The 27121-nt window shown below is 46.7% G+C and overlaps 1 protein-coding gene across 1 annotated transcript in view; it reads right to left on the reverse strand.

Moving 5' to 3' along the window:
- SPTBN1 (spectrin beta, non-erythrocytic 1) overlaps window positions 1–27121 on the reverse strand; it is a 215342-nt gene that overhangs the window by 126566 nt on the left and 61655 nt on the right. The window contains exons 2-4 of the mRNA XM_089682714.1: window positions 13842–13993; window positions 8562–8735; window positions 2511–2602 (exon numbers count right to left, since the gene is read on the reverse strand). Of these exons, the coding sequence (XP_089538840.1) occupies window positions 2511–2602; window positions 8562–8735; window positions 13842–13993 (418 nt within the window). The remainder of the gene's footprint in view (window positions 1–2510; window positions 2603–8561; window positions 8736–13841; window positions 13994–27121) is intronic.

Below are 27121 nucleotides of genomic sequence, written 5' to 3' on the forward strand. Positions count from 1 at the left end.
TATAGTGCTTGTAAACCTCAGACATAAAATATGAACAAAGCATATCCTTCTATAGTGTGTACTTGTCTCAATTAAGAGCACTAAGTGTCTGCTGCTTCATGCTTGTGCTATCAGTATGAATCACTTCTGACAAGGTTTCCTGACACCAAGAGAGAAAAGGTGACAGGGGAGGGACCTTCAGCTGATTGACAGCCACAGCTCTGTTCCTGTGTGCTGTGAGAAGGGCGGTGTGTCCCTTCCCTCCAATCAGCTTCCAGGGCTATCCTCACTGAGCGCTGCAGATTTTAACTTCAGCTCTCTGTCCCCTTTTTTCTGACAGCTCAGACAAGCTTTACAGATTTGACACTTTGAACAGATGTAGAGAAGACTACAGATAAACAGATACAACTTATGTAGGAGGATTTGTTTCATCTCTGTGTATCACCTGAGGCCAGTCACTTCACTGGGTATATGTAAGGGTTTACAACCACCTTGATGCATTAAGGTCAAAAACCTTCTGTGTACCGGAGCTGGAACTACTAGCGCTGTGCATGAGAGCAACGTCTCTCTCCACTCTCTCCCTCCTCACAGGGCAGACTGATAGCAGTGGGAGCCATTGACTCCCACTGCTGTCAATCAAATTCTGTGACAAGGGAGCAGAGGGCGGTGTCAAGTCATGATGTCGGTGTCAATAGACAAAGACAGGATGGCTTGAGAAGAAGTCTGTATGAGTGCCACCATAGAAAGTGGCTTTCAGCGGGGGACCCCAGAAGAGGCGGACCGGGGCTTCTGTGTGCAAACCCACTGCTGACAGCAGGTAAGTATGACATGTTTATTATTTCATTTTTAAAAAAATCAAAGCTTTACAATCACTGACAGGGCAACTGTCATTTTAAGAAAGTTGTCATAAATGTGAGTCTTCATATGGCAGTGTAATGCATACACCAATTTTGTTTATCTCTATATAAAATTTATTTGTAAAATGTGCATTACAGAAGCCAGTGCTGTATTAAACATAATGCTGACTGATACAACCAGTAAAATACAATTGGAGTGAAGCCCAAGCTGTAGCCTATAATAATCAATTCTGTTCCTAAGGTTCTTTGGACAAAATGCGACTTGGCAGCTGAATGATCAAAACTTGAGCAAACAAAACTGTCAGTCACTGCTGTCTGCTCTGCCCCTTCAGCACTCACTAGAGGCTGAGGAAGGGGCAGGAGAGGCCGACTCTCAGCCGTGAGCCGAAAGCTGGACCCAGTGGTCAATCAGGTTGCAGGGTGAATCCCTACAATATTGTCAGGATGCATTCCAAGTTGGGAGCGGCTCTGCCCCGTCAGCGGATAGCACCTATAACCTGCTATCAGCAGACACTGAGTCACAGGAGCACAAAAGTAATTGTACTGCTGTGACCCACAAGAAAAAGTATGGCCAAAAAAGTTTTGATCACTTTTAACGAGCATTTATCCCTTGAAGGGCAGTGAGCCTCATTGCAGACAGATTTAGTTTTTTTTTGTAACTCTCTAAATCTACATTTTTAACAAAGTAGATAAATCTGAGACACTATATTACAGAAAGAGCGGATGTGCATGACCTTTTGGGATAAAATGGAGTTCCAGTGAAATTTAAAAAAAAAAAAGTCAGCAGCTACAAAAACTGTACAAAATGGATAAAAATGGACACTTACCTGTCCTTCAATCATGCGGTCTCCCCTCACCCCCCCCGAAAGCCCATTTCACCAGCCACCCTGTGCTCCCGACACCAGCATCTTCAGTGTAGGCACCCAGCTATGACAGCTTGCGGTTTCACAGCCAGGTGCCCACTGCGCATGCGGGAAAAGCGCTGCGCTTTGTGAATGGCCCGTAGTGTTCTGGGACCTGTCACGTGTCCCAGAAGACTACAGGGAGGAAGGGTAGGAGGACAACTTCCACTTGCGATCGCAGCGGATGTGGGAGTGGGTACCTGTCAATTTCGGGCACCGGTTCCCATCCCACTCCCCAAAGGTTCCGAAAAAGGGAGCGGAGAACCAGTCCTTAAAGGGGAACTTTCCCTTTTGGGTGGAGCTACACTTTAAGGTCAGTTTGACATCAGTCTGGATTTTCTTCTCTTCCGCAATGTGCTATTCATGGCAAGCGTAGCACGTACCAGGACAGGAAGTGAGGACAAATCCATCTATCAGTATTTTATGGCTGCCTGTGTCCCCACAAGAGATTTCCTCCCACTTCCTGTCCAAGTGACAACATTGGAAATGGCCCAATTAGCCTGAAAAGTGATCTAGCCCTCCTTCCGCTCGGTCTTAAGAATTGAAAATGAAAGGCTCCATAATAACCTCTCATTTGTTGGATTAGTAAAAATTCTGCGAGTTTTCTGACACATTGACATGATCTCCGTTATTTTGCTACAGAATACGGTCATTTAGGCGCCCTAAGGTAATCCAGTTAGAGAAGGACATGTTTGCAGCCGACGCAGTTGTTTTTGTGAAAACTCTAAACTCTAAGAAGATCTTTTGTGGTAATCTTTTAATCTGTACTCACCCAGCTGTCTTCATCTGGCACCATAAAAGCAAAGCATCCTTTGCAGATTTCTTCTCCTTGTTGTCCTCGGTCTCCACACTAATATCTTGGATCTACGATCAATAAGACATCATTCCGTCAGTAAAACGTCAAACACTTTAGATGCTGAAACATTGTTCTCTTACTTTACAAAATTCTATTCCTTCTAGTAAAAAAAACATCAACATTGTCAAAGCAGGAGGGAATTTATATCGCCGTTTGTTATTGACTGCAATGTATTTATAAAGGGCAAAGAAAACCGAGATGATCCCCATATGAGGATGAAGGGAGGTGAAGGTCCCCAATCCTGGACTCTGCCAATGAAGGTTCTTGGTGCTGCCACATTCAGCCACAAGCTGATTAACTGCATTACTTGAAGACTCCAGAGGTGGGATATTATCATCAAAGTTCTGCTTAACCACTTCCAGTCCGGACACTTTCACCCCCTCCCTGTCCGGACACTTTCACCCCCTCCCTGTCCGGACACTTTCCCCCCCTTCCAGTCCGGACACTTTCACCCCCTTCCTATCCAGGCCAATTTTCAGCTTTCAGTGCTATCACACTTTGAATGACAATTGCGCGGTCATGCAACACTGTACCCATTTGAATTTTTTTAGCATTTTTTGAGACAGATTTCATTTTGGTGGTATTTATTCACCACTGGGATTTTTATTTTTTTGCTATATAAATGAAAAAGTCCAAAAATTTTGAAAAAAAGTGTTTTTCTTATAAAATTTTGCAAATAAATAATTTTTCTTCATAAATCTTGGCCAAAACTTATTCAGTTATCTTTTTAGTAAAAAAATAAAATAACCCAAAAAAATTAAATAACCAAAAACAATTTTTAAAATTTTTTTTTAACATTTATTTTTTTTATATTATTTGGTTTTTTTTTAAGTTTTCTTTTTAACATACTGTCACCCTAGCAGTGCAGTGTCACCATAGTGACACTGTACTAGTTGTGAGGGGTGATGATTTTTTTTTTTTTTTTACACTGATTGCTTTTATATCCATAAAGGATATAATCATTTCTCCTCTCTGGCTGCATTCTTGCAGCCATTGGGAAATACTGTGTGAGCTGTGATTGGTCACAGCTTGTCACATGGTACAAGGCTGTTGTGAATAGCCTTGTACCATGTGGCCTCTGTGATCATTCACAGATTTCACACGTAGTAAGCAATGATGTCAGAAGTGTCATCTTGCTTACTACTCTGCATGTGATCACTGATTGGCCAATCAGTGATCACATGATCGAGACCTCACACAGAGGTCCCGTACAACGATCGGTGTTCAGCTGTTTCCGGAGGACACAGTGGGCACTGAGTGCCGCGCACTCCCAGGGAATGCGCACAAGCAGGGAGCGGGGAGGACGTTTATAAAAACGGCCATCCACCCCTGCACTGCTTCCATCCGGCCGTTTATATACATGGCTGGACGTGAAGTGGTTAAGAGATATAGGAAACACACTGATGGTTCAACCTACCAGTGCATAGTTACAAATGAGATATGCGTTGATGTTGCACTGCATGTGAACCCGCCTCAGTAACCAATACATTGCTGTCCCAATCATCAATCAATCATACCGTCACCAATTGTTTAAAGGTAAAGTCAGTAATGCCATCTGGAAACTCGCCCCTCAGTGCAGTCAGTGACTCGTGAGCTGTAAGCGCTCCCATATAGCAACATTCTATTTCATTCATATAAGCCAGTTTTAATATTCATTAAGAGTTATGCAGAATTATATATTTAAAATGAATGAGATCACATTGGGCATTAGCAGAGTTTAGGCCATTTGTAGTTTTACAATATGCCTAGAATTTACTTTTATTTCAAATGTTTTTATTGAAAGATTTTAACACAATACAAAATAATATATATATATCAGTACGGTTCACAATCAAATGTATACATACTTAGATGAAAGAGTAAGAGAAAACCCCACCAATTGGTCGGGGGTATATGAACAATTAGTGTTTCAACGTGTTATTTATTTAGTGTGAGCCGTTAGGTATAAAAGAAAACGTTATGTAAGTTGGAACGGGGTGGGGGGGGGGAGAGAAAAGGGTGGGGGGGGGGAGGGAAGAGAAAAGGGTGGGGGGGGAGGGAAGAGAAAAGGGTGGGGGGGGAGGGAAGAGAAAAGGGTGGGGGGGGGGGGGGGGGGAGGAAGAGAAAAGGGTGGGGGTGGGAGGAAGAGAAAAGGGTGGGGGTGGGGGGGGGGAGGAAGAGAAAAGGGTGGGGGTGGGGGGGAGGAAGAGAAAAGGGTGGGGGTGGGGAGGGAAAAGAAAAGGGTGGGGGTGGGGGAGGGAAAAGAAAAGGGTGGGGGTGGGGGGGGGGGAGGGAAAAGAAAAGGGTGGGGGTGGGGGGGGGGAGGGAAAAGAAAAGGGTGGGGGTGGGGGGGGGGGGAGGGAAAAGAAAAGGGTGGGGGTGGGGGGGGGGGGGAGGGAAAAGAAAAGGGTGGGGTGGGGGGGGGAGGGAAAAGAAAAGGGTGGGGGTGGGGGGGGGGGGAGGGAAAAGAAAAGGGTGGGGGTGGGGGGGGGGGAGGGAAAAGAAAAGGGTGGGGGGGGGAGGGAAGAGAAAAGGGTGGGGGTGGGGGGGGGAGGGAAGAGAAAAGGGTGGGGGTGGGGGGGGGAGGGAAGAGAAAAGGGTGGGGGTGGGGGGGGGAGGGAAGAGAAAAGGGTGGGGGGTGGGGGGGGGGAGGGAAGAGAAAAGGGTGGGGGTGGGGGGGGGGAGGGAAGAGAAAAGGGTGGGGGTGGGGGAGGGAAGAGAAAAGGGTGGGGGTGGGGGGGGAGGGAAAAGAAAAGGGTGGGGGGGGAGGGAAAAGAAAAGGGTGGGGGTGGGGGGGGGGGGGGAGGGAAGAGAAAAGGGTGGGGGTGGGGGGGAGGGAAGAGAAAAGGGTGGGGGGGGGAGGGAAGAGAAAAGGGTGGGGGTGGGGGGGGAGGGAAGAGAAAAGGGTGGGGGTGGGGGGGGGAGGGAAGAGAAAAGGGTGGGGGTGGGGGGGAGGGAAGAGAAAGGTGGGGGTGGGGGGGGGAAAAGGGTGGGGGTGGGGGGGAGGGAAGAGAAAAGGGTGGGGGTGGGGGAGAGATCGTGAAGGGGGGGGGGAGAGTAAAGGGTGGGGGGGAGGGGTGAAGGAGTGGAAAGGGGGGGGGAGTTGGGGGGGGGGGGGAGAAATGGGGGGGGAGTGATTGGGGGGTTAGGGGGGGGTGTATTTGGGGGGAGGTTGGGGGGGGAAAAGGTTGGGGGGGGTTGGGGGGGGGGAGAAAGGGTTGGGGGGGGGGAAGAGAAAAGGGTTGGGGGGGGGGAAGAAAAGGGTTGGGTAGGGGAGAGAAAAGGGTTGGGTAGGGGAGAGAAAAGGGTTGGGTAGGGGAGAGAAAAGGGTTGGGTGGGGAGAGAAAAGGGTTGGGGGGGGGGGAGAGAAAAGGGTTGGGGGGGGGGAGAGAAAAGGGTTGGGGGGGGGGAGAGAAAAGGGTTGGGGGGGGGGAGAGAAAAGGGTTGGGGGGGGGGGAGAAAAGGGTTGGGGGGGGGGGGAGAGAAAAGGGTTGGGGGGGGGGGAGAGAAAAGGGTTGGGGGGGGGGGGAGAGAAAAGGGTTGGGGGGGGAGAGAAAAGGGTTGGGGGGGGGGAGAGAAAAGGGTTGGGGGGGGGGAGAGAAAAGGGTTGGGGGGGGGAGAGAAAAGGGTTGGGGGGGGGGAGAAAAGGGTTGGGGGGGGAGAGAAAAGGGTTGGGGGGGGAGAGAAAAGGGTTGGGGGGGGGGGAGAGAAAAGGGTTGGGGGGGGGGAGAGAAAAGGGTTGGGGGGGGGAGAGAAAAGGGTTGGGGGGGGGGGAGAGAAAAGGGTTGGGGGGGGGGATTGAAAAGGGTTGGGGGGAGAGAAAAGGGTTGGGGGGGGGAGAGAAAAGGGTTGGGGGGGGGAGAGAAAAGGGTTGGGGGGGGGAGAGAAAAGGGTTGGGGGGGGGAGAGAAAAGGGTTGGGGGGGGGAGAGAAAAGGGTTGGGCTGGGGGAGAGAAAAGGGTTGGGCTGGGGGAGAGAAAAGGGTTGGGCTGGGGAGAGAAAAGGGTTGGGGGGGGGAGAGAGAAAAGGGTTGGGGGGGGGGAAGAGAGAAAAGGGTTGGGGGGGGGGAGAGAAAAGGGTTGGGGGGGGGGAGAGAAAAGGGTTGGGGGGGGAAAGAGAAAAGGGTTGGGGGGGGAAAGAGAAAAGGGTTGGGGGGGGAAAGAGAAAAGGGTTGGGGGGAGAAAGAGAAAAGGGTTGGGGGGAAAGAGAAAAGGGGGGGGGGGAGACACACCAGTCTAGGACATAGGGTCGCAGTGTTATTCACTTGTGAGTGTTATATCATTTTATAGAGCAATGGGGGTTCTGTAGCCATGGGGACCATTGATTGATTATTACATTTGTGATGGGAAGAGTTATTATTAAAGGCTGATCTTCTTTCCATGTCACATTGGAAGTTCAGGTCTGTTCAGGGCAGAGAGAAGGGGTTTTGGAAGAGTTCCATAGTTTAGTGATGGTGAGTTTTGCGGCTGCTAATATATGGATAATGATAGTACGGGATGTGTTGCTAAATTTGTCGATTCCTATGTGTAGGAGAGCGAGAGCTGGGTGTGGCGCCACTTGGGCCCCAACGATTGCAGAGATTAGAATTTACTTTTTTAAAGCTCAGTATTCACTTACCATCTGACAACACAATCTTTGTAAAATCAATTTGGGCTTTATCAAAAGTATTAGGATCTACACAAACCATCCAACCAATCTGTATCCATCTGGCAGGCCCTTGCACTACATAGTTGTTTATAGGAGACTGTAATGTGTGTGTTACTTAAAGCCTAAATCCATCTTTAAATGTCCAAGCTGGCCCAATCGAACCATTTACTGTACTAAGACATGCGCTTGCTGGACACACCGTATTGGCTGTATGCAGCCTGTGTTCTGGTAGTAGGATCGGGACTTTCTGCCCCACTACCAAAACAAAATCAAGAGCTGCTCAGGCATTCACTGGAAGATATGTATTCTATGAATAAAAACAAAGCTTCCTTCAACTGGCTGAGGCAGAGAGCCAGGCAAATCCCATCTCAATCTCTGCCTCAGCCAATCAGAGGAAGCCTTGTGTTCATTCACAGAATACAGTTTCCCATGAATGGCTGAGCAGTGCTCAGCCTATTTTGTGACGGGAGTGAGAGAGGAAGTCCCCATCCCACTGCCAGAGGAGAATGTCACCAGCACACCAAGGATCTCCAATATGGGTCCAAAGCTTTATTCAGCAATCACATAGTAACAGCAATTGCAATGTTTCAGAGTTACAGGACCCCTTCATCAGGCTTCCCACTGCCAGAACACAGTGCTGTATATTGTATGTAGCCGAGGTTACATACAGTTGATACAGTGCGCCCAGCAAGCACACCTGTTAGTGCACGAAATAGCTTGTTTGGGCCAGCTTGGCACAAACTATTTAAAGGAATATTAAAGAAGGAATTAGGCTTTTAATGTAATTTCTAGTCTCCGCTGCCCCCCCAGTCTGCACCTATTTCTTTATTAGTTCCCTAAACACATACATTCCACCTATCTTCATGGCTCTTCTTCCTCTTGCCTGGTGTAGGCGATCCTTACTACAGCACTCAATGGAGCTCACGTAATCATGTGCGAGAGTCGTACAGTGCTGCAGCACTGGGAACCTTGGCTGGAATGACAACAAATGTCCACAATAGCCCGAGTTCATAAAAAAGGATTGAATGACAATGGCCATCGTGCAACCTGCAAGTGGTGGTGGAGATGTTAAGGGCAGTACTGAAGAATGTAGAGGGTGAGTAGAGTAGGTGGACCAGAGTTGAGCATTAAATATGTACAATGTCAAAACAGTAGGAAAAAGATTTAGTCTAACTTTTCTGCAGTTGTAATCTTCAGACAACCTTTTTAAGGAACTTCATATACAGTAGATGTCTCAGGACTGATATTCCACAGCAGGCAACGCTTCCTCTAACACACCTGAACCAAGGTTCTCTCCACAGGAAAGGTGATCCTTGGAGATGATACATAGTATGAACTTTACCTGGAATCTGAGGATGATGGTCCAAATCAAACCAAGAGTCAGTCTGTGGTTTCCATCGACAATATCATGGGAGCCCATGTTTTCCAGGTGAACCCTTTGTTCTTTCAGGAACTGCAGAGCTTTGTCAACATTCTCCAGACAATGGATACGCATTCTTCCCTTGGTGGGCTTGGGCTATGGAAACAGCAAAAGAGGCATTTTACTAATAAAGCACAATAAAAGTGGTGAATAAGATGTGCAGCGGAGGGGAGAATGGTTGAATCAGCTCTGTGTGAAGAGTGGAACAAATAGAAGGTAAGCATGTGTAACATCCCAGGCCTATAAGCCTACTTGGAACCCTTCCAGTTATGAATGGATTTTCAGGAGTAATTATCTCTAAGCGCAGACTAATACCACAGGATCAACAAACCCTATTCTCTGCAGTGCCAACTTCCATACTATTCGTTTTACAGTTGCAGGTTCTCCTATATGGAGCTGTGGCCTAGATTGACATTAGCTAGCCCTATACTTGCTGTACCTTGTGCCCTGGAGCGAGTGACACCATTGGCGGTACAATGTGACCAGCATCGTAAGACTGTACCCGGAGACATAGGAGGCATCAGTAAACTAGACCTCCTCACAGCTTGTGCCATTGGAAACGTTTCAAGACACATGTAAGAATACCTTGATACTTAACAGGACAAAAAAATTCAATTTTGTGTGAAAAGAAGAAAAAGGGAGAAGATTTTTTTTTTTTTGCTCACCCTCACATTGCCATATAATGTAATTTGCTTGAATGTTCTGAATTAGAGAGCTAATCTAAATTCTAATATTGTATGTATGATCCTAGAGCACCGCACTGGTGCCCTCTACTTAATTGAAGGGTCGTAATGCCGCTTCTTCTTCTCTGCTCCACTGACTGTTCAAAAGTATATGCAGACATAAGAGAGATCTGTTGTGTACTGGACAACTGCTCATCCAGATGACACTTGTACAGATGATGCGTGGGTTACAGTACGCAGTGCTACCATGGCCTATTTGTTCTGAACAGGGCTGGCTTAATGAATAGGTACACCAGGGCACTGCCCGTGGGCTCAAGGTGAATGGAGGCCTCATGATCAAAGCCAAGACAAGAGGGGGCCCGGGTGCTGTGTTTGGGGGGGTTGGTGTGCACTGGTGATTTGGCTGCTTGTGAAGCTCCTGACAGGAGTAACTGCAATGTTACTCCTGTCAGAAGGAACATCGTCTGGCTTCTGCTGGAGAGAGGGTTCCGTTTTCTCCTCCCTCCTGCAGGGGGCAATAGAACTTACTTTATTCTTAGTGCTGGGAGAGAGGAGGAACAGCCTTCATTGCAGATGGGAGAAGCATTTGTGATATGTGAGTACAAGGGGGAAGAGGGGGGCACAAATCTGATGTATGAAGCACTGTGATGGGAACACCTGATATAAAGGGGAACCTGATGGGACACCTGAAGCATGGGGACACAAGATAAGGGGGCACTCTGATGGGACACCTGATGTACAGGGACACCTAGTGGATAGGGACATCTGACATAAGGCAGCACTCGGGTGGAGGCACTGTGATGGTGACATCTGACGGATGGGGCACCTGATGGATGGGGGCATCTAATGCAGGTTGGTAGAGGCCCCAGTGCCTTACTTTGCCCATTGGCCCATGATGGTTTTAGGATGGCATTGGTTCTATTACATTACATCGAGTTTATATAGCGCCAAAGGGGGACAATACATGAAACATTACAGCAACTATAAACAGCACACGAGGGGTTATAGGGCCCTACTCTTTCGAGCTTACAATCTAGGAGGGAGGGGTAGTGGTACAGGAGGAAGTGGCTGTGGGGGATGGAGTGGTAGGAGGAATGAAGGAGAGCAGCAGTTAGGTGAGGGTGGGGTAGGCTTCCCTGAAGAGGTGGGTTTTCAGGGAGCGCCTGAAGGGGAGGAGGGAAGGTGACAGTCTGATGGATTGGGGTAATGACTTCCAGAGGATGGGGAAGGACCTGGAGAAGTCTTGCAGACGTGCGTGTGAGGAGGAGACCAGGGAGCAAGATAGAAGGAGGTCCTGTGAAGAGCGAAGGGTACGGGTAGGGTGGTACTTGGGAATCAGGTTGGTTATGTAGTTAGGGGCAGTGTTGTGAACGGCTTTGTAGGTCAGAGTGAGTAGTTTGAATTTGATGCGTTGGGCGATAGGGAGCCAGTGGAGGGATAGGCAGAGGGGGGTGGCAGAGGTGGAGCGGTTGGTGAGGTGGAGTCTAGCCGCCGAGTTCAGGATGGTCTGAAGCGGGGAGAGCCTGCACTGGGGTAGGCCGGTGAGGAGGGAGTTGCAGTAGTCAAGGCATGAGATAATCAGGGAGTGTACGAGTAGTTTAGTGGTGTCTGGGGTAAGGAAGGAGCGTATCTTGGCGATGTTGTGGAGGTGGAGCCTGCATGTGTTTGTAAGTGATTTGACATGAGGTTGGAAGGAGAGGTTAGAGTCCAGAATGACTCCAAGGACTTTGGCTTGCGGGGCGGGATTGATGGTGGAGATGTTAGTAGTGATGGATAGGATGGGGGGGGGGGGGCACGGGCAGGGGGGAAGACGAGAAGCTCGGTTTTGGAGAGGTTAAGCTTGAGGAAATGGAGCGACATCCAGTCAGAGATGTCATTTAGGAGGTGAGTGATGCGGGCGGAGAAGGTGGAGGTGAGGTGGGGGGTGGAGAGGTAAATTTGAGTGTCATCGGCGTAGAGGTGGTAGTTGAAGCCGTGGGAGTGTATGAGTTTGCCAAGGGAGGAGGTGTAGAGAAGGGGTCCAAGAACAGAGCCCTGGGGGACCCCAACAGAGAGGGGGAGGGAAGGGGAGGTGGCACCATTGTAGGAAACGCTGAAGGAGCGTCGGGATAGGTAAGAGGAGAACCAGGAGAGAGCGGTGTCTCTGATGCCAAGGGAGAGTAGTTTATTAAGGAGGAGGGGGTGGTCAACTGTGTCGAAGGCCGCGGAGAGGTCCAGGAGGAGGAGGACAGAGTAGTCGCCTTTGGCGGTTAGTAGGTCGTTGGTGATTTTGAGGAGGGCGGTTTCGGTGGAGTGTAGGGGACGGAAGCTGGACTGTAGTGGATCAAGGAGGTTGTTGTCAGTTAGGTGGGCGCTTAGGCGGTCGTAGACTAAGCGCTCCAGGAGTTTGGAAGTGAGTGGCAGCAGGGAGATGGGTCTGAGGTTGTTTGGGTCAGAGGGGTCCAGGGAGGGCTTTTTGAGTATGGGGGTGATGTGCGCATGCTTTAGGGGGGAGGGAAATACGCCGGTAGAGAGGGAGAGATTGAAGATGTGGGCGAGGGAGCAGATGAGGGAAGAGGGGGGAGACTGGAGGAGTCGAGAGGGGATAGGGTCCAGGGGGCAGGTAGTGAGGCGGGCTTCTGAGAAGACCCTGGTGACTTCCTCAGTGGTAGCGGGGCTGAAGGAGTGCAGAGCTGGGGGGGTTACGGTAAGCGGGGTCTTGGGTGTGGAGGGGGGCAGTGCGGTTGCGAGGTCAGAGGAGGGAAGAGATGAGGGGGAGATAGGGGAGGGGAGGCTAGGTGGGGAGGTAGATTGCGAGTTGACTATGTCCTGACGGATTGCATCAATCTTGTTGTGGAAATGAGTGGCAATTTCGTGGGCGGTGAGTGAGGTACTGAGTGGAGGAGGGGGGGGGAGAGAGTAGGGAGTTGAAGGTGGAGAAGAGTCGGTGAGGGCAGGAGGAGAGGGTTACTATTACGTTTTTATTACGCTAAAGATAGGCTTTAACGTAATGAAAATTGCTCCCGCTACATTTTTCCTCATTGCAGCACACCGAAACACGCGTTTCAGTACAGTGATGTGAACTTTATATCTATATCCAGCTATAGAAAAAACTTTTTCTCTTCAAGTTTTTATTACGATCCCAAACTCCATTAAAGTGATTGAAAAACTTTTGTCTGTTGTTTAAAGAACAAACAGGTTTATACTTACTTGCTCTATGCAATGGAACTGCACGGACCGACCCCAAACCTCCTCTCCTAGGGTGTGTGTCACCCCCCCCACGTAAAATTGGCTAGGACTATAACTGTTCTTATGCAGAAAGTGTTTTTCTATTTTGCTTGTATGAAGCAATGATCTGAGGGCAACTCTCCCAGAGCCTGACCACAAGGTGTTAATGCACTGCTTAGCAAAGGTGTCCCAATATGATGAATAATGTATGTAATATGTAGCCGTTTAGCCCATGAGACAACTCCTACTGATAACAGCGCTGCCTTGCACAATCACGGCACATGTTGCATAGTGACCCGAGAACAACAACTTTCACAAATTACTGGGTGTAGTTATTGGAGGAAGTGATCCTGCTCTCAGGATGATCCCTAAACAGAACTACAGTCAAGGCTCTCCGCTAGAACAATTGTGTGTAAAGCCTTCCATTATCTACTAATACCTGGCCCATAATAGTTCGTGTCCAACAATGTCTTTTTCTAACCTTTTTGCTTTTTCCGCAGTAAAAATGAAAAAGATAAAGTGTGTACATAAGCTGGCTATACATGGATCGAAATTTCAATCCATGTATGGACAGGCTGATTGTACCAAAGTTGATCCATCAATTGACTTGGGTACATCCAGCCTGTCATATTTTCTACATGCAATTACTGCCCATGGCTATAGCCGCTAGCAGTAATCATTGTATTCCACTACCCGGGAAGGCTCCCCATGACCCCTTCCCCCCCCAACAGAAGACAATAGCGCTGCAAGAGGGATTCCCCCATTAAGTCGGACTGTGCTGATGGGCAGCATAGTGGCTAAAAGGTTAGCACTTCCGCCTGGCAGTACTAGGGTCGTTGGTTCAAATCCCAACCACGGCACCACAGCAGGGTGGCCAAGTTACTAGAGTGAAATACAGATGGTCATTAGGAGGATCTTGAAATATTTGTACAGCAATTGTGCAAACATTGTACAACACCATGTATTGTATGAAATTTACCATACGGAGAGAAAGAATAAAATACATCCTCTACACTATAGTTTCCCTTTAAGGTGAAGGATTCCAAGCCTGGAAAGTTAGAACAGTAACTTATTTTTTTGTGCTAAGCTATAATTTGTGGTAAACCGTTAACCCAACTGTTTACTATGCCCCAGCAGACCTGGAGGGTGCAGATATTTTTGGCATCATGGAAACACATGGGCAAGGTTGCACAGAGCTGTGTCCAACAACAGGGTGAAAGCAAGAGTAGGAAATGCTGGTGACCACACTGCCACCGGCACAGCCCAGCCATGACGTCCATATAAAGTCTACCTATGAAACGTAGATACTTACAAGTCTCTCTCCAGAGAGAACTTCCAGCAGTTTGATAAGCATCCGTCCATCTCGCAGGTCGGTGTACAGATCAGTAATTCTGCAGGACACACGGGCCAGGTGGGAATTAACCCATTTTGTGAAAGTCTTCTTCTGGACAGCCTCTCGTTCATCTGTGAAGACATAGAAAATGGTGGTCAATGGTGTTTCAGCTAATGAAGGCAGAGTTCACACAGTTTAGAATACAGTAAAGGATGGAGCTACTCGGTCAATAATTAGTATTTTAACCACGCTATTCAAACAGATATATTGTTCAAGTGGCAACTGATGGCTGGTACAAAGGGTAGGCATGTGTACAATGTAGTAGCGTTTAGGGCTGAGCCGAGGGGGTAGGTAGAAGAGTCAGCAGTCTTGGGTGCATTAGCAAGAAGGGGGTAGAAAATGGATAGGTCTTGCAACCTATGTTGTTGTAGTGGTTCACAGATTATGGGGGGAGTGGGGGCTCAAACTTGACCTTTTTGCCTTGGGTGCTAAAAGGCCTTGTACAGGGGCACAGGTAGACATTAATCTCTTATGATCATACATGGCACCAGTTTTGTGTCATCCCGACCACATGCTACTTGTGTAGCCTTCATTTTATGAAGCCATTTGTTTAGCCTTTGACCACGACTCTTACCAAGAATCAAAAGCGATTTTAGTGGTGTGATCCAGAAACTAAAAATCTGTGCTAGAAGTCATTTCTATGAATAGGAACACACACTCTTTGAATGGAGGATGGGTGGATGAGTAAAAGCTTCACTCTCTCAATTCACAGAAGCTGTAGTAAATCTTCTGTGAATGGTGGAGCTGGACAGAAAGGACGGGCATAGTCTGGCTCGCTTGAAGAGAGCCTATGACATCCCTTTAGTTGTATCTGGGATTAACGCCGAGTTCCACCCAAAAGGGGAAGTTCTGCTTTAAAGATTGGTCCCATGCTCCCCATTAAGGATTGGCACCTTTGGGGAGCAGGGGGAAGGGTGGGGTTAACGGGTACCCAAATTTGACAGGTACCCACTCCCACTTCTGCTGCGAACGCCTAGGTGATCGGAAGTTGTCCTCCTTCCCTCCCTCCCTGAAGTCTTGTGGGACACGTGACAGGTCCCAGAAGATGGCGGGGCCATTCAGGAAGCGCAGCGCTACTCGCTCATGCACAGAGGGCACCCGGCCGTGAAGCCGCAAGCTGTCACAGCCGAATGCCCACACTGAAGATGCCGGCGCCTGGAATACCGGTGAAATGGGCTGCGGCAGGGCAACGCGGGATAGTGAAACAGGTGAGTGGATGTTTTTTTTTTTTTTTTTTTTTTTTTAAAGTCAGCAGCTTCAGTTTTTGTTTACAGAGTGAGTGGAACTCCACTTTAAGGTTGGGGAAGGGGGGGGGTCGCATATAGTACCATGTGATCTGCATTTGGGGTTTGTTAGGTTTATAGTCACACCCATAGCAGATCATATGCCCAGTGCAATTAGAATACGGTGCGGGAAAATGGATTGTGTGAACGGGTCCCAAGGCCTTAAATGTTTTGCCTGGGAAAAAAAAAAAAAGAAAAATTGGCTCTAGATGTTCTTGTAGGCTTTTGATAGACTATATCTTGCGCACATTAATATTTTCCTCCTAGCCTACATGATCCTGAGCCGTGTCTCTGATGATATACAATTCTTAAGATGTACGGCTCCTCATAAATACCTTATCGAGCCTTTCCTTTAAATAATGTATTTTCATTAGAGGAAAGAAGTCATCCAAATGAAATATAACAGTAGAGTATTGTGATGACCTATGAAGAAAACAAAAGCTGAGGCATAGGAAATTCCTTCACTTCCTCCTCTGCTCCAGTTGGGCGGAGAAGGGGACATGATTCTTCCATGGCTGAACTATTTCATGTGGAGGAAGGTAGAATGTCAAACATCCAAGTTCAGCACCGAACACCACAAAGAAACCTCTCATTCCTGCCCAATTATTTCTGATCCGTCTCCTCACTTCCACAACACTACGAACCGGCTGAGCAGTCAACAGCTTAATTCCATTACAGGCACCATTATTAATCAAGAACACTAAACTGTCCCATATGTACTGTCTCGGCTCAATACAAGACGCTTGTCCTTCGAATGCACTTCTACTAAAATATTTACTTACGTGATTATAGGCCAGCGTCATAAGTGCATCCAAAGCCAAGACATTTTTTTGCTTTGGATACAGCAGGGAAGGGTAAAGCTGGCAATACACCAGTAGTATTTCGTTGAGATTTTGTTAGAAATTCTGAAAAATCGTTTGTAAGAGCATTCCATCTTGCCATCGTGTGTTAACTACTCTAATCTGAAAGTCCTCAAAATTCATCCATACCTGCTACTTGACTGGAATCCTAGACATTTTAGTTCCAAGCCTGGCCAAAAGGTTTCGCTTTTCTTTTTTTTTTCCTTCTATCAGCCAAACGGCTAACCCAGTGGTCTCCAAACTATGGCCCGGGGGCCAGATACGGCCCTTTGCTTGCCTTAATTGGCCCTTGGGACACGTTTGCTCCAGATGACGCTGATGATGGGGCACCACTCCAGCCACTGAGACCATTGATGGGGCACCACTCCTGCCACTGATACCACTGATGGGGCACCACTCCTGCCACTGATGGGGCACCACTCCTGCCACTGATGGGGCACCACTCCAGCCACTGATACCACTGATGGGGCACCACTCCAGCCACTGATACCACTGATGGGGCACCACTCCAGCCACTGATACCATTGATGGGGCACCACTCCAGCCACTGATAGGGCACCACTCCAGCCACTGATACCACTGATGGGGCACCACTCCAGCCACTGATACCACTGATGGGGCACCACTCCAGCCACTGATACCACTGATGGTGCACCACTCCAGCCACTGATACCACTGATGGGGCACCACTCCAGCCACTGATGGGGCACCACTCCAGCTACTGATACCATTGATGGGGCACCACTCCAGCCACTGATACCACTGATGGTGCACCACTCCAGCCACTGATACCACTGATGGGGCACCACTCCAGCCACTGATGGGGCACCACTCCAGCTACTGATACCACTGATGGGGCACCACTCATGGGGCACCACTCCAGCCACTGATGGGGCACCACTCCTGCCACTGATACCATTGATGGGGCACCACTCCAGCCACTGATACCATTAATGGGGCACCACTCCAGCCACTGATACCATTGATGGGGCACCACCCCTGCCACTGATACCATTGATGGGGCACCACCCCTGCCACTGATACCATTGACAGGGCATCACTCCTGCCACTGATACCATTGACGGGGCATCACTCCTGCCACTGATACCATTGACGGGGCACCACCCCTGCCACTGATAACATTGACGGGGCACCACCCCTGCCACTGATACCATTGACGGGGCACCACCCCTGCCACTGATACCATTGACGGGGCACCACCCCTGCCATGGATACCATTGACGGGGCACCACTCCTGCCACGGATACCACTGACGGGGCACCACTCCTGCCACTGATACCATCGACGGGGCACCACTCCTGCCACTGATACCATCGACGGGGCACCACTCCTGCCACTGATACCATTGACGGGGCACCACTCCTGCCACTGATACCATTGACGGGGCACCACTCCTGCCACTGATACCATTGACGGGGCACCACTCCTGCCACTGATACCATTGACGGGGCACCACTCCTGCCACTGATACCATTGACGGAGCACCACTCCAGCCACTGATACCATTGACGGAGCACCACTCCAGCCACTGATACCATTAATGGGGCACCACTCCAGCCACTGATACCATTAATGGGGCACCACTCCAGCCACTGATACCATTAATGGGGCACCACTCCAGCCACTGATACCATTAATGGGGCACTACTCCAGCCACTGATACCATTAATGGGGCACCACTCCTGCCACTGATACCATTGATGGGGCACCACTCCTGCCACTGATACCATTGATGGGGCACCACTCTTGCCACTGATACCATTGATGGGGCACTATTCCTTCCACTCCTACCAGCAATGAGGCACTATTCCTCCCACTAAAACCAATGATGGGACATTGTTAACTCTCAATGACACCAGGGTAGTTTCTTCTCCCACTGGCCACAGTACGGCCCCCCTAAAGCCTGAAGGACACAGTAAATTAGCCCTTTGTTTAAAAAATTTGGAGACCCCTGGGCTAACCCCATCTCCACAAGAAAGGTGGATGGAGAAATCCTTTCTGTGCCATTATATTCTGACCGTGGGGACTACCCCCACAGTCAGAATACTTTCATCAGTACTGTAGTCAATCGGCTGCAGCCACTGATTGAATGCAAATTTTACAACAGCCATAGCTAGATGAAAATTTGATCAATTGCTGCTGAACGAATTGAATTTTGAACCGTCTATGGCCAGCTTAACACATGCCCATTACAATATCTATGACTTTTCCTCAAACGGAAATTACATCTATGGTTAGAATTGTGTTCATTCAGAAACAAGAAAACATATGCATCCTACTCCTTCAAATTGTCACTACAGACAAGAACAAAAGCTTAATCTGACCCCACTGTTACTAAATTGTGCGGATGTTCCGAAAATTAAAATTGGTGCCTTGCCCGGTTTAGAAGCCTTGCCCGGTTTATATTGTTGTGGGGAGATTCACACTATTTACAGTCATGGCCGAAATTGTTGGCACCCTTGATATTTCTCCAGGAAATCATGTATTTCTCACGAAACGTATTGCATTAACACATGTTTTGCTATACACATGTTTATTCCCTTTGTGTGTATTGGGACAAAACAAAAAAAGGGAGGAAAGAAAGCAAATTCGACATAATGTCACACAAACCTCCAAAAATGGGCTGGACAAAAGTATTGGCACCCTTTCACAACTGCGGATAAATAAGAATGTTACAAGCATGTGATGCTCCTGTAAACTCACCTGGGGCAAGTAACAGGTGTGGGCAATATAGAAATCACACCTGAAAGCAGATAAAAAGGAGAGACGTTCACTTAACCTTTGCATTGTGTGTCTGTCTGTGCCACACTAAGCATGGACAACAGAAAGAGGAGACGAGAACTGTCTGAGGACCTGAGAACCAAAATTGTGGCAAAATATCAACAATCTCAAGGTTACAAGTCCATCTCCAGAGAACTAGATTTGCCTTTGTCCACAGTGCGCAACATTATCAAGAAGTTTGCAACCCATGGCACTGTAGCTAATCTCCCTGGTCGTGGACGGATGAGGAAAATTGATGAAAGATTGCAACGCAGAATAGTCCGGATGGTGGATAAGCAGCCCCAAACATGTTCCAAAGACATTCAAGCTGTCCTGCAGGCTCAGGGAGCATCAGTGTCAGCGCGAACTATCCGTCGACATTTAAATGAAATGAAACGCTATGGCAGGAGACCCAGGAGGACCCCACTGCTGACACAGAGACATAAAAAAGCAAGACTACAGTTTGCCAAAATGTACTTGAGTAAGCCAAAAGCCTTCTGGGAAAACGTCTTGTGGACAGATGAGACCAAGATAGAGCTTTTCGGTAAAGCACATCATTCTACTGTTTACCGAAAACGGAATGAGGCCTACAAAGAACAAAACACAGTACCTACGGTAAAATATGGTGGAGGTTCAATGATGTTTTGGGGTTGTTTTGCTGCCTCTGGCACTGGGTGCCTTGACTGTGTGCAAGGCATCATGAAATCTGAGGATTACCAAAGGATTTTGGGTCGCACTGTAGGGCCCAGTGTCAGAAAGCTGGGTTTGCGTCCAAGATCCTGGGTCTTCCAGCAGGACAATGACCCCAAACATACGTCAAAAAGCACTCAGAAATGGATGGCAAAGAAGCGCTGGAGAGTTCTGAAGTGGCCAGCAATGAGCCCAGATCTAAATCCCATTGAACACCTGTGGAGAGATCTTAAAATTGCTGTTGGGAAAAGGTGTCCTTCCAATAAGAGAGACCTGGAGCTGTTTGCAAAGGAAGAGTGGTCCAAAATTCCGGGTGAGAGGTGTCAGAAGCTTATTGATGGTTATAGGAAGCGACTGATTTCAGTTATGTTTTCCAAAGGGTGTGCAACCAAATATTAAGTTAAGGGTGCCAATACTTTTGTCCAGCCCATTTTTGGGGTTTTGTGTGACATTATGTCATATTTGCTTTTCTGCCTCTGTTTTATATTTGTTCCAATACATACAAAGGGAATAAACATGTGTATAGCAAAACATGTGTTAATGCAATACCTTTTTTGTGTGAAATACTTGATTTTCAGGAAAAATATCAAGGGTGCCAACAATTTCGGCCATGACTGTATTTGTCCTTGCATCCAGGACAGAAAGTGATGGGAAATCCAAAATATCGAGTTGTCAACAGAACAGGAACAGAAGGCAAGTCTACCAATAGAACACCAAAGACAACTCTGAAATATCCCCAGTGGGAACCAAACGAAACGATCTGCTACAGAATCCAATCTGAAATAGGCTTTTGTAGTCGGTGGATTACAAGAAGAGCAATATTGTGCATGAAAATATGATGTGCAGCCACTGTCATCTCAGAGGAAGTCCCCCTCCCCCTCACTGAAAAGTGTAACATGCAAAGTCAAAGAAGGAATGCGGAAAGAGCCAACGGCTGGACTGATAGAGTATGTTAAACGGTTATCTTCAAGTAACATAAGGAAGGAAGCCGCATGTAAGGAAACGCCAAGACAATGAGACGCAGGACCAGACCTGCCGGTAGTAGTGATTTTAAAGCAGATGAGATGAATAAGACCTAAATATGACCTTCAAATTAAAGCTCAAGAGGAAATGCTATATATGCCGAGACTACAAAAAATGGCCACTGCCCCAATCTATAAGTGGCCTTCACAACAGCAAGGAGCACATGGAAGGGAAACGCATGTCAAACAACAAAAAAGAATTCCCAGCTCAACTTGCCAACCAGCCTGCAAACAAACCGAATGAACATAACAGTGTGCGTTAAAAACGGGTTTAGTTAGCGCAAATACATGCGTAAGCTACAGAGCACAGGTGTCAAACACAAGGCCTGCGGGCTGAATCTGGCCCTCCAGGCCATTTCATGCAGCCCTTGCACCTCTCATACAGGTACCCTCTTGTCTCAGCAGTCGGCAGCAGAGAGGAGAATAGAACTCCTCTGCCAAATCCTGCACCTCTCAGTGCAGCTGCAGCACCCCCTCATCTCCACCTCCCCTGGTCTCAGCATTCAGCAGACTCTGGTAACGGACTCCACTCCTCCTCTGGTCCTCCTCCAGACCCTGCACTTTCTGCTTTCCAGCTCTGCCCCAACATGGGGTGCACGGTGATGTTAGGGAGGGTGTGGGATTCTTGACATCTGATGGGGTGAGGTACTCTGGACATCTAGTCTTACAGATACAGCCGGCCTTTTGAGAGCAATAGGAATGCTGATACGGCCCGTGATGAAATGGAGTTTGACACCCCTGCTATAGAGCCTCGTCACAGCACCCCAGTATTCTGTAGCTCCTAACTCTTTAAATTTAAGAGCCCCCATAGTAGAGGCACATGTATTTAACCCCTTCACGCCGGCGCCTCCTGGACCTTTAAGGGTTTCGGAAGCCAGGAGGTGGGGCTTAGGGTCATGTGACCGCTGTGACACACCGTCACGGCAGTCACATGATCGGGAAAGGTCCCGATCGAAAGAGGAGATCGGGACCTTTCCGTAAGTACCGGACATGTGGACTGGGAGCGCGCAGGGCGCGCGTCTGAGCACATATGTTCTTTTTTAATAGACCGCAAATGTGTGGCAGCTCGGCATCTAGGCCCAGACGCAGGGAGACCGCACATTTGCGTTCGGCCGGTGTGAAGAGGTTAATGGATAGACCAAAGGGCAGATGGACCCGAGGGAGCCAACCCCTCCTTGAAGGTACAGGAGCGCACTGGACACCCAGCATGTAGCACAATGGCAGCTAAGGTGTCCAATGCGCCCCCTATATGCAGAAACTGGTGCAAGCACAGTGGCTAAATGGTTAGCACTTCCACCTGGCAGTACTAGGGTCATCAGTTAGAATCCCAACCACGGCACCACCTGCCTGGAGTTTGCATGTTCTCCTTGTACCTGCGTGGGTTTCCTCCGGGTACTTCGGTTTCCTCCCACACTCCAAAAGACTGGTAGGTAAATTGGCCCTCGTATGTGTATGTATGAATGTGAGTTAGGGACTTTAGATTGTACGCCCCTTGAGGGTTAGGGACTGAGGTGAATGTACAATATATATGTAAAGCGCTGTGTAAATTGATGGCGCTATATAAGTACCTGTAATAAACTATTACTAAATCAGAACCGTTCAAGTTCAAAAAGTGACCAGACGTTATTCCTTATACTACCTGAAAAGTACCTTTATTAATCCTCAGAATATCTTCTGTGGCCCCAGGAACCAACAAATTCTAGGTGCTTTAAGGGACAGTAACCAGCAGGACATAGGATGTGTGGATGAAGAAATCTATTCCTTTTCTCCTACAGACTGAATGATTGAAATCTAGCCGTATATGGAGAGCATAACTGGTACAATACATACCGATAGAGAACACTGGGACTTACACGCACCAGCCACTTTGTTAGGTACACCTGTTCAACTGCTCGGTAACACAAACTTTTAATCAGCCAATCACATGGCAGCAACTAAATACATTTAGACATATAGACGTGGTGAAGACAACTTGCTGGAGTTCAAACAGAACATCAAAATGGGGAAGAAAGGGCATTTAAGTGACTTTCAATGTGGCATGGTTGTTGCTGTCAGACCAGCTGGTCTGAGTATTTCAAAAACTGCTGATCTACTGGGATTTTCAGGCACAATCACTCTAGGGAATGGTCCGATACAGAGAAAATATTCAGTGAGCGGCAGTTGTGTGGATGAAAATGCCTTGTTGATGTCAGAGGAGAATGGGCAGACTGCTTCCAGAAGATAGAAATGCAACAATAGCTCAAATAACCACTCGTTACAACCAAGGTATGCAGAATACCATCTCTGAACGCACAACACGTTGGACCTTTAAGCAGATGGGCTACAGCAGCAGAAGACCACACCGGGTGCCCCTCCTTTCAGCTAACAGGAAACGCATGCTGAAATTCACCAAAATTGGACAACAGAAGGTTTCCTGATGAGCCTCGAGATGGTTGTACGCGAAAATCCCAGTAAATCAGCAGTTTTTGATATAGTCAGACCAGCCCGACTGGCACCAACAACCATGCCGCCTTCAAAGTCACTTAAATTCCCCTTTCTTCCCCATTCTGATGCTCGGTTTGAACTTCAGCAAGTTGTCTTCACCATGTCTAGATGTCTAAATGCTGCAAGATTAGAGATTTGTTTTCCCAAGCAATTGAACAGGTGGACCTAATAAAGTGGCCGATGTATTTTAGATCACTTGATAAATAAATCCCACTAGAACAGAAACCAGTAAAAGCAATAGCGTGACTACAAACAAAACAGAGGAACGCCATCAACTACAACAAGTGGTTTTCCCATTTCTTTGACAGATTGTAAATCTGCACAGACTTTATGTGTGCTTGTCAGACATTTTTACAAGACTGACCTCCGGCCCTCAATGAGGATTCCACCCGAATCTGGTCAGGTCAGCTACACGGATACCATGGAAATGGTAAACAGAATATCCAAATCACCACATGGCCATTGTCTGTTGTCACTTTGTGTACATATACTGCGTGATCTATACATGTCACTTACATTCTATGGTGCGATCTCTGAGTGACTGCCGGAAATACCATGGGGGTGATTTACTAAAGGCAAAAACACTGTGCACTTAGAAAGAACTTCGTAAATGAGCAGAAGCTCTGCTGACTTCCGTCATCCAATCATGTGAAGGCAAAAATGCAGGTTTTTTTTTCTCTTTCTTGCATGTGATTGGGTGTTTTTGCAAAGTGAAGCTTTATCTCATTTACTAAGCTCTGGAGCAACTGCACTTTGCAAAGTGCACAGCCTATTGGCCTTAAGGGCCAGTTCACACTACATGCGTTTCAGTTGCTTTTTTCCTGCATCCAAAACGCACAGAAAGTAGATTATATGGTTGTCAATGTCATAGTTTACATCAGTGCTTGCAGTTCCAGTGCGGTCCAGTTGCAGAAAAAAAGTGGAACCTGCTGCATTTTTTTGCACAAAACTGTACTGGAACCCGGTAAAATGCATAAAAAAATGCACCGGAATGCACATGTCCCTATTTAAATTGAAGAGAAAATGAACTGGAATGCATTAAAAAAAAAAAAAAAAACACACACTGGAACACGTAAAAAAAAAAACCACACTGGAACGCGTAAAAAAAACCCACACCGGAACGCGTAAAAAACACGCCGGAACGAGTAAAAAAACACCGGAACGCGTAAAAACACTCTGGAGCGCGTAAAAAAACCCACTCTGGAACGCGTAAAAAAACCTACACCGGAATGCGTAAAAAAACACACCGGAATGCGTAAAAAAACACACCGGAATGCGTAAAAAAACACACCGGAACGAGTAAAAACACTCTGGAGCGCGTAAAAAAACACTCTGGACGAGTTTTTTCTTCTTGTTGCTATCTACATTAAAATGAAAAACACTTATAAAAACCATCAAAAAAGTGTCAACGCACTACATGCTTTTCTGCACCGTCTGCATTGAGGTCTATAGAACCAAAATTGCGGTGTTTTGCGTTTAAAAAAAAAAAAAAAGTCCCTGACCCTTTCCAAAAAACTTATTGGGTAAAAATGCGGAGATGTGGGCCTGTCCCATAGGAAATCATATTAAAACGGACTGCTGTGCGTTTTCGGAAAACGCATAGGTGTGAACCTAGACTTGGAGACTCCACAAAAAAGGATAAATGCATATTTTTTTTACCTGCAAACAAAATGTGCATTTATTATTTTCTGTTAAAAGGTGAACTTATGCTTTAAGTAAATAAACCCTCATGTTTTTCACCAGAATGACACGATTTCACACAGGAAGAACGAATGATCAGTAAGATTCTACAAAAAAATACAAAACGTGAACACAACCTGCTGCAAGATTATTACTTCAACTTATTTAAAAAAACTGCAACAAATATCTGCACCAGTGGCTGTTCACCCCTTATGGAGCAGGTCGGTTCCTTGGTTGGGCCATGAGCCTATTGACTTGGCAGCAATGTTCTCATTACATTGTGATAATGAAGTGATGTGATAAAGTTGGCTATAAACCAGCAGAATGTATTTCAAAAGTTTGTAAGTGAATAAAAAAACAAAAAACAAAAACAAAACAAAAAAAAACCTTTAACAGCATTCAATATTACCATTAAGGGCGCCACAAATTTAGCTATGGACGCCAGAATTTTTGTTTGCCATGCTAATGCTTAGATTTCTGTTTTGATAGGGGGCTTAATAGGTGGGGCTCTGGTGGGGACCCTAATGTAAGGGGGGGGCTCTGGTGGGGACCCTAATGTAAGGGGGGGGCTCTGGTGGGGACCCTAATGTAAGGGGGGGGCTCTGGTGGGGACCCTAATGTAAGGGGGGGGCTCTGGTGGGGACCCTAATGTAAGGTGGGGGCTCTGGTGGGGACCCTAATGTAAGGGGGGGCTCTGGTGGGGACCCTAATGTAAGGGGGGGCTCTGGTGGGGACCCCACATAAGAGGGGGGCTCTGATAGGGACCCCACATAAGAGGGGGGCTCTGATAGGGACCCCACATAAGAGGAGGGCTCTGATAGGGACCCCACATAAGAGGAGGGCTCTGATAGGGACCCCACATAAGAGGAGGGCTCTGATAGGGACCCTAACAAGGGAGCGCTCTGATGGGGACCCTAATGTAAGGAGGGGTACTGGTGGGGACCCTAATGTAAGGTGGGGGTACTGGTGAGGACCCTAATGTAAGGTGGGGGTACTGGTGGGGACCCTAATGTAAGGGGGGGGGCTCTGATGTGGACACTGATGAGAAAGGTGCAGCTTTATTTTTATTCAACAAAATGATCACCGCAGTGTGCGTCTCTCTCTCTCTCCATGCACTTGGTTCTCTTTCTAGACATCTGTATAATGTGTCCTCAAGTGGGTAAGGACCATCTTTGGCCAAATCCTTCAGAGATGCCAGCAGTGAAAGTTCCCCTCTGTAGGTTTGTTCTTTGCTACTTTAAAACATATATATCACCCTATCCTCTACTGAATACTAACTAGAAGAGTCAAAGAGAAAAACGATGTAAAGGTCAGCTCATCACAAATGCGTTTTGTAATGCTCTTGGGCTTAAGGATCACATTTCAGACTCATCTGTTGTGTTGACACATTAATAATAATTACAGACAGTAAGAGTTACAACCTGGAAGCTTTAAATGCATACCGTTCTTTAATGACAGCACTTCTGCCAAGTGTCTACAACAGCTTAATCATCTGGACACTCATCGTGGTAATGAGCGGATATTCTCCTGTCCTACAGCAATGTGCGGTGCGATCTTCTAGGAACTGGACTTGACTTGTAATACATAATCGGGTCAGTTGACAAAAGTTGAGGGAGTCAAAACTACTCACCTTACACCCCTGTGAGGGTTTAGGGTGAGGTCACTGGATGTTCTCATAGGATTCTAAGCTAGGGACTCCAAACCCTACAACTAGGCCAAAGAAGAAGGAAAAAAAGGAGAAAGAAAAAAAAAATGCGCCTAAAGCCCAAATCCAAGCGCTCCAACCTTTCCGCAACGGTTAAATTATTATTATTATACAGGATTTATATATTATTATTCAGGATTTATATATTATTATTATACAGGATTTATATATCATTATTATACAGGATTTATATATTATTATTATTATTATACAGGATTTATATATCATTATTATACAGGATTTATATATCATTATTATACAGGATTTATATATCATTATTATACAGGATTTATATATTATTATAATACGGGATTTATATATTATTATAATACGGGATTTATATATTATTATAATACAGGATTTATATATTAGAATACAGGATTTATATATTATTATTATTATTATACAGGATTTAATTATTATTATACAGGATTTATATATTATTATTATACAGGATTTATATATTATTATTATTATACAGGATTTATATATTATTATACAGGATTTATATATTATTATACAGGATTTATATATTATTATACAGGATTTATATATTATTATTATACAGGATTTATATATTATTATTATTATAATACAGGATTTATAGATTATTATTATTATACAGGATTTATATATTATTATTATACAGGATTTATATATTATTATTATACAAGATTTATATATTATTATTATA

This window comes from Staurois parvus, unplaced genomic scaffold, assembly GCF_062004578.1.
Source record: "Staurois parvus isolate SC_StPar_1 unplaced genomic scaffold, SC_StPar_1.0 ptg000295l, whole genome shotgun sequence".
In the NCBI taxonomy this organism is placed as follows: Eukaryota; Metazoa; Chordata; class Amphibia; order Anura; family Ranidae; genus Staurois; species Staurois parvus.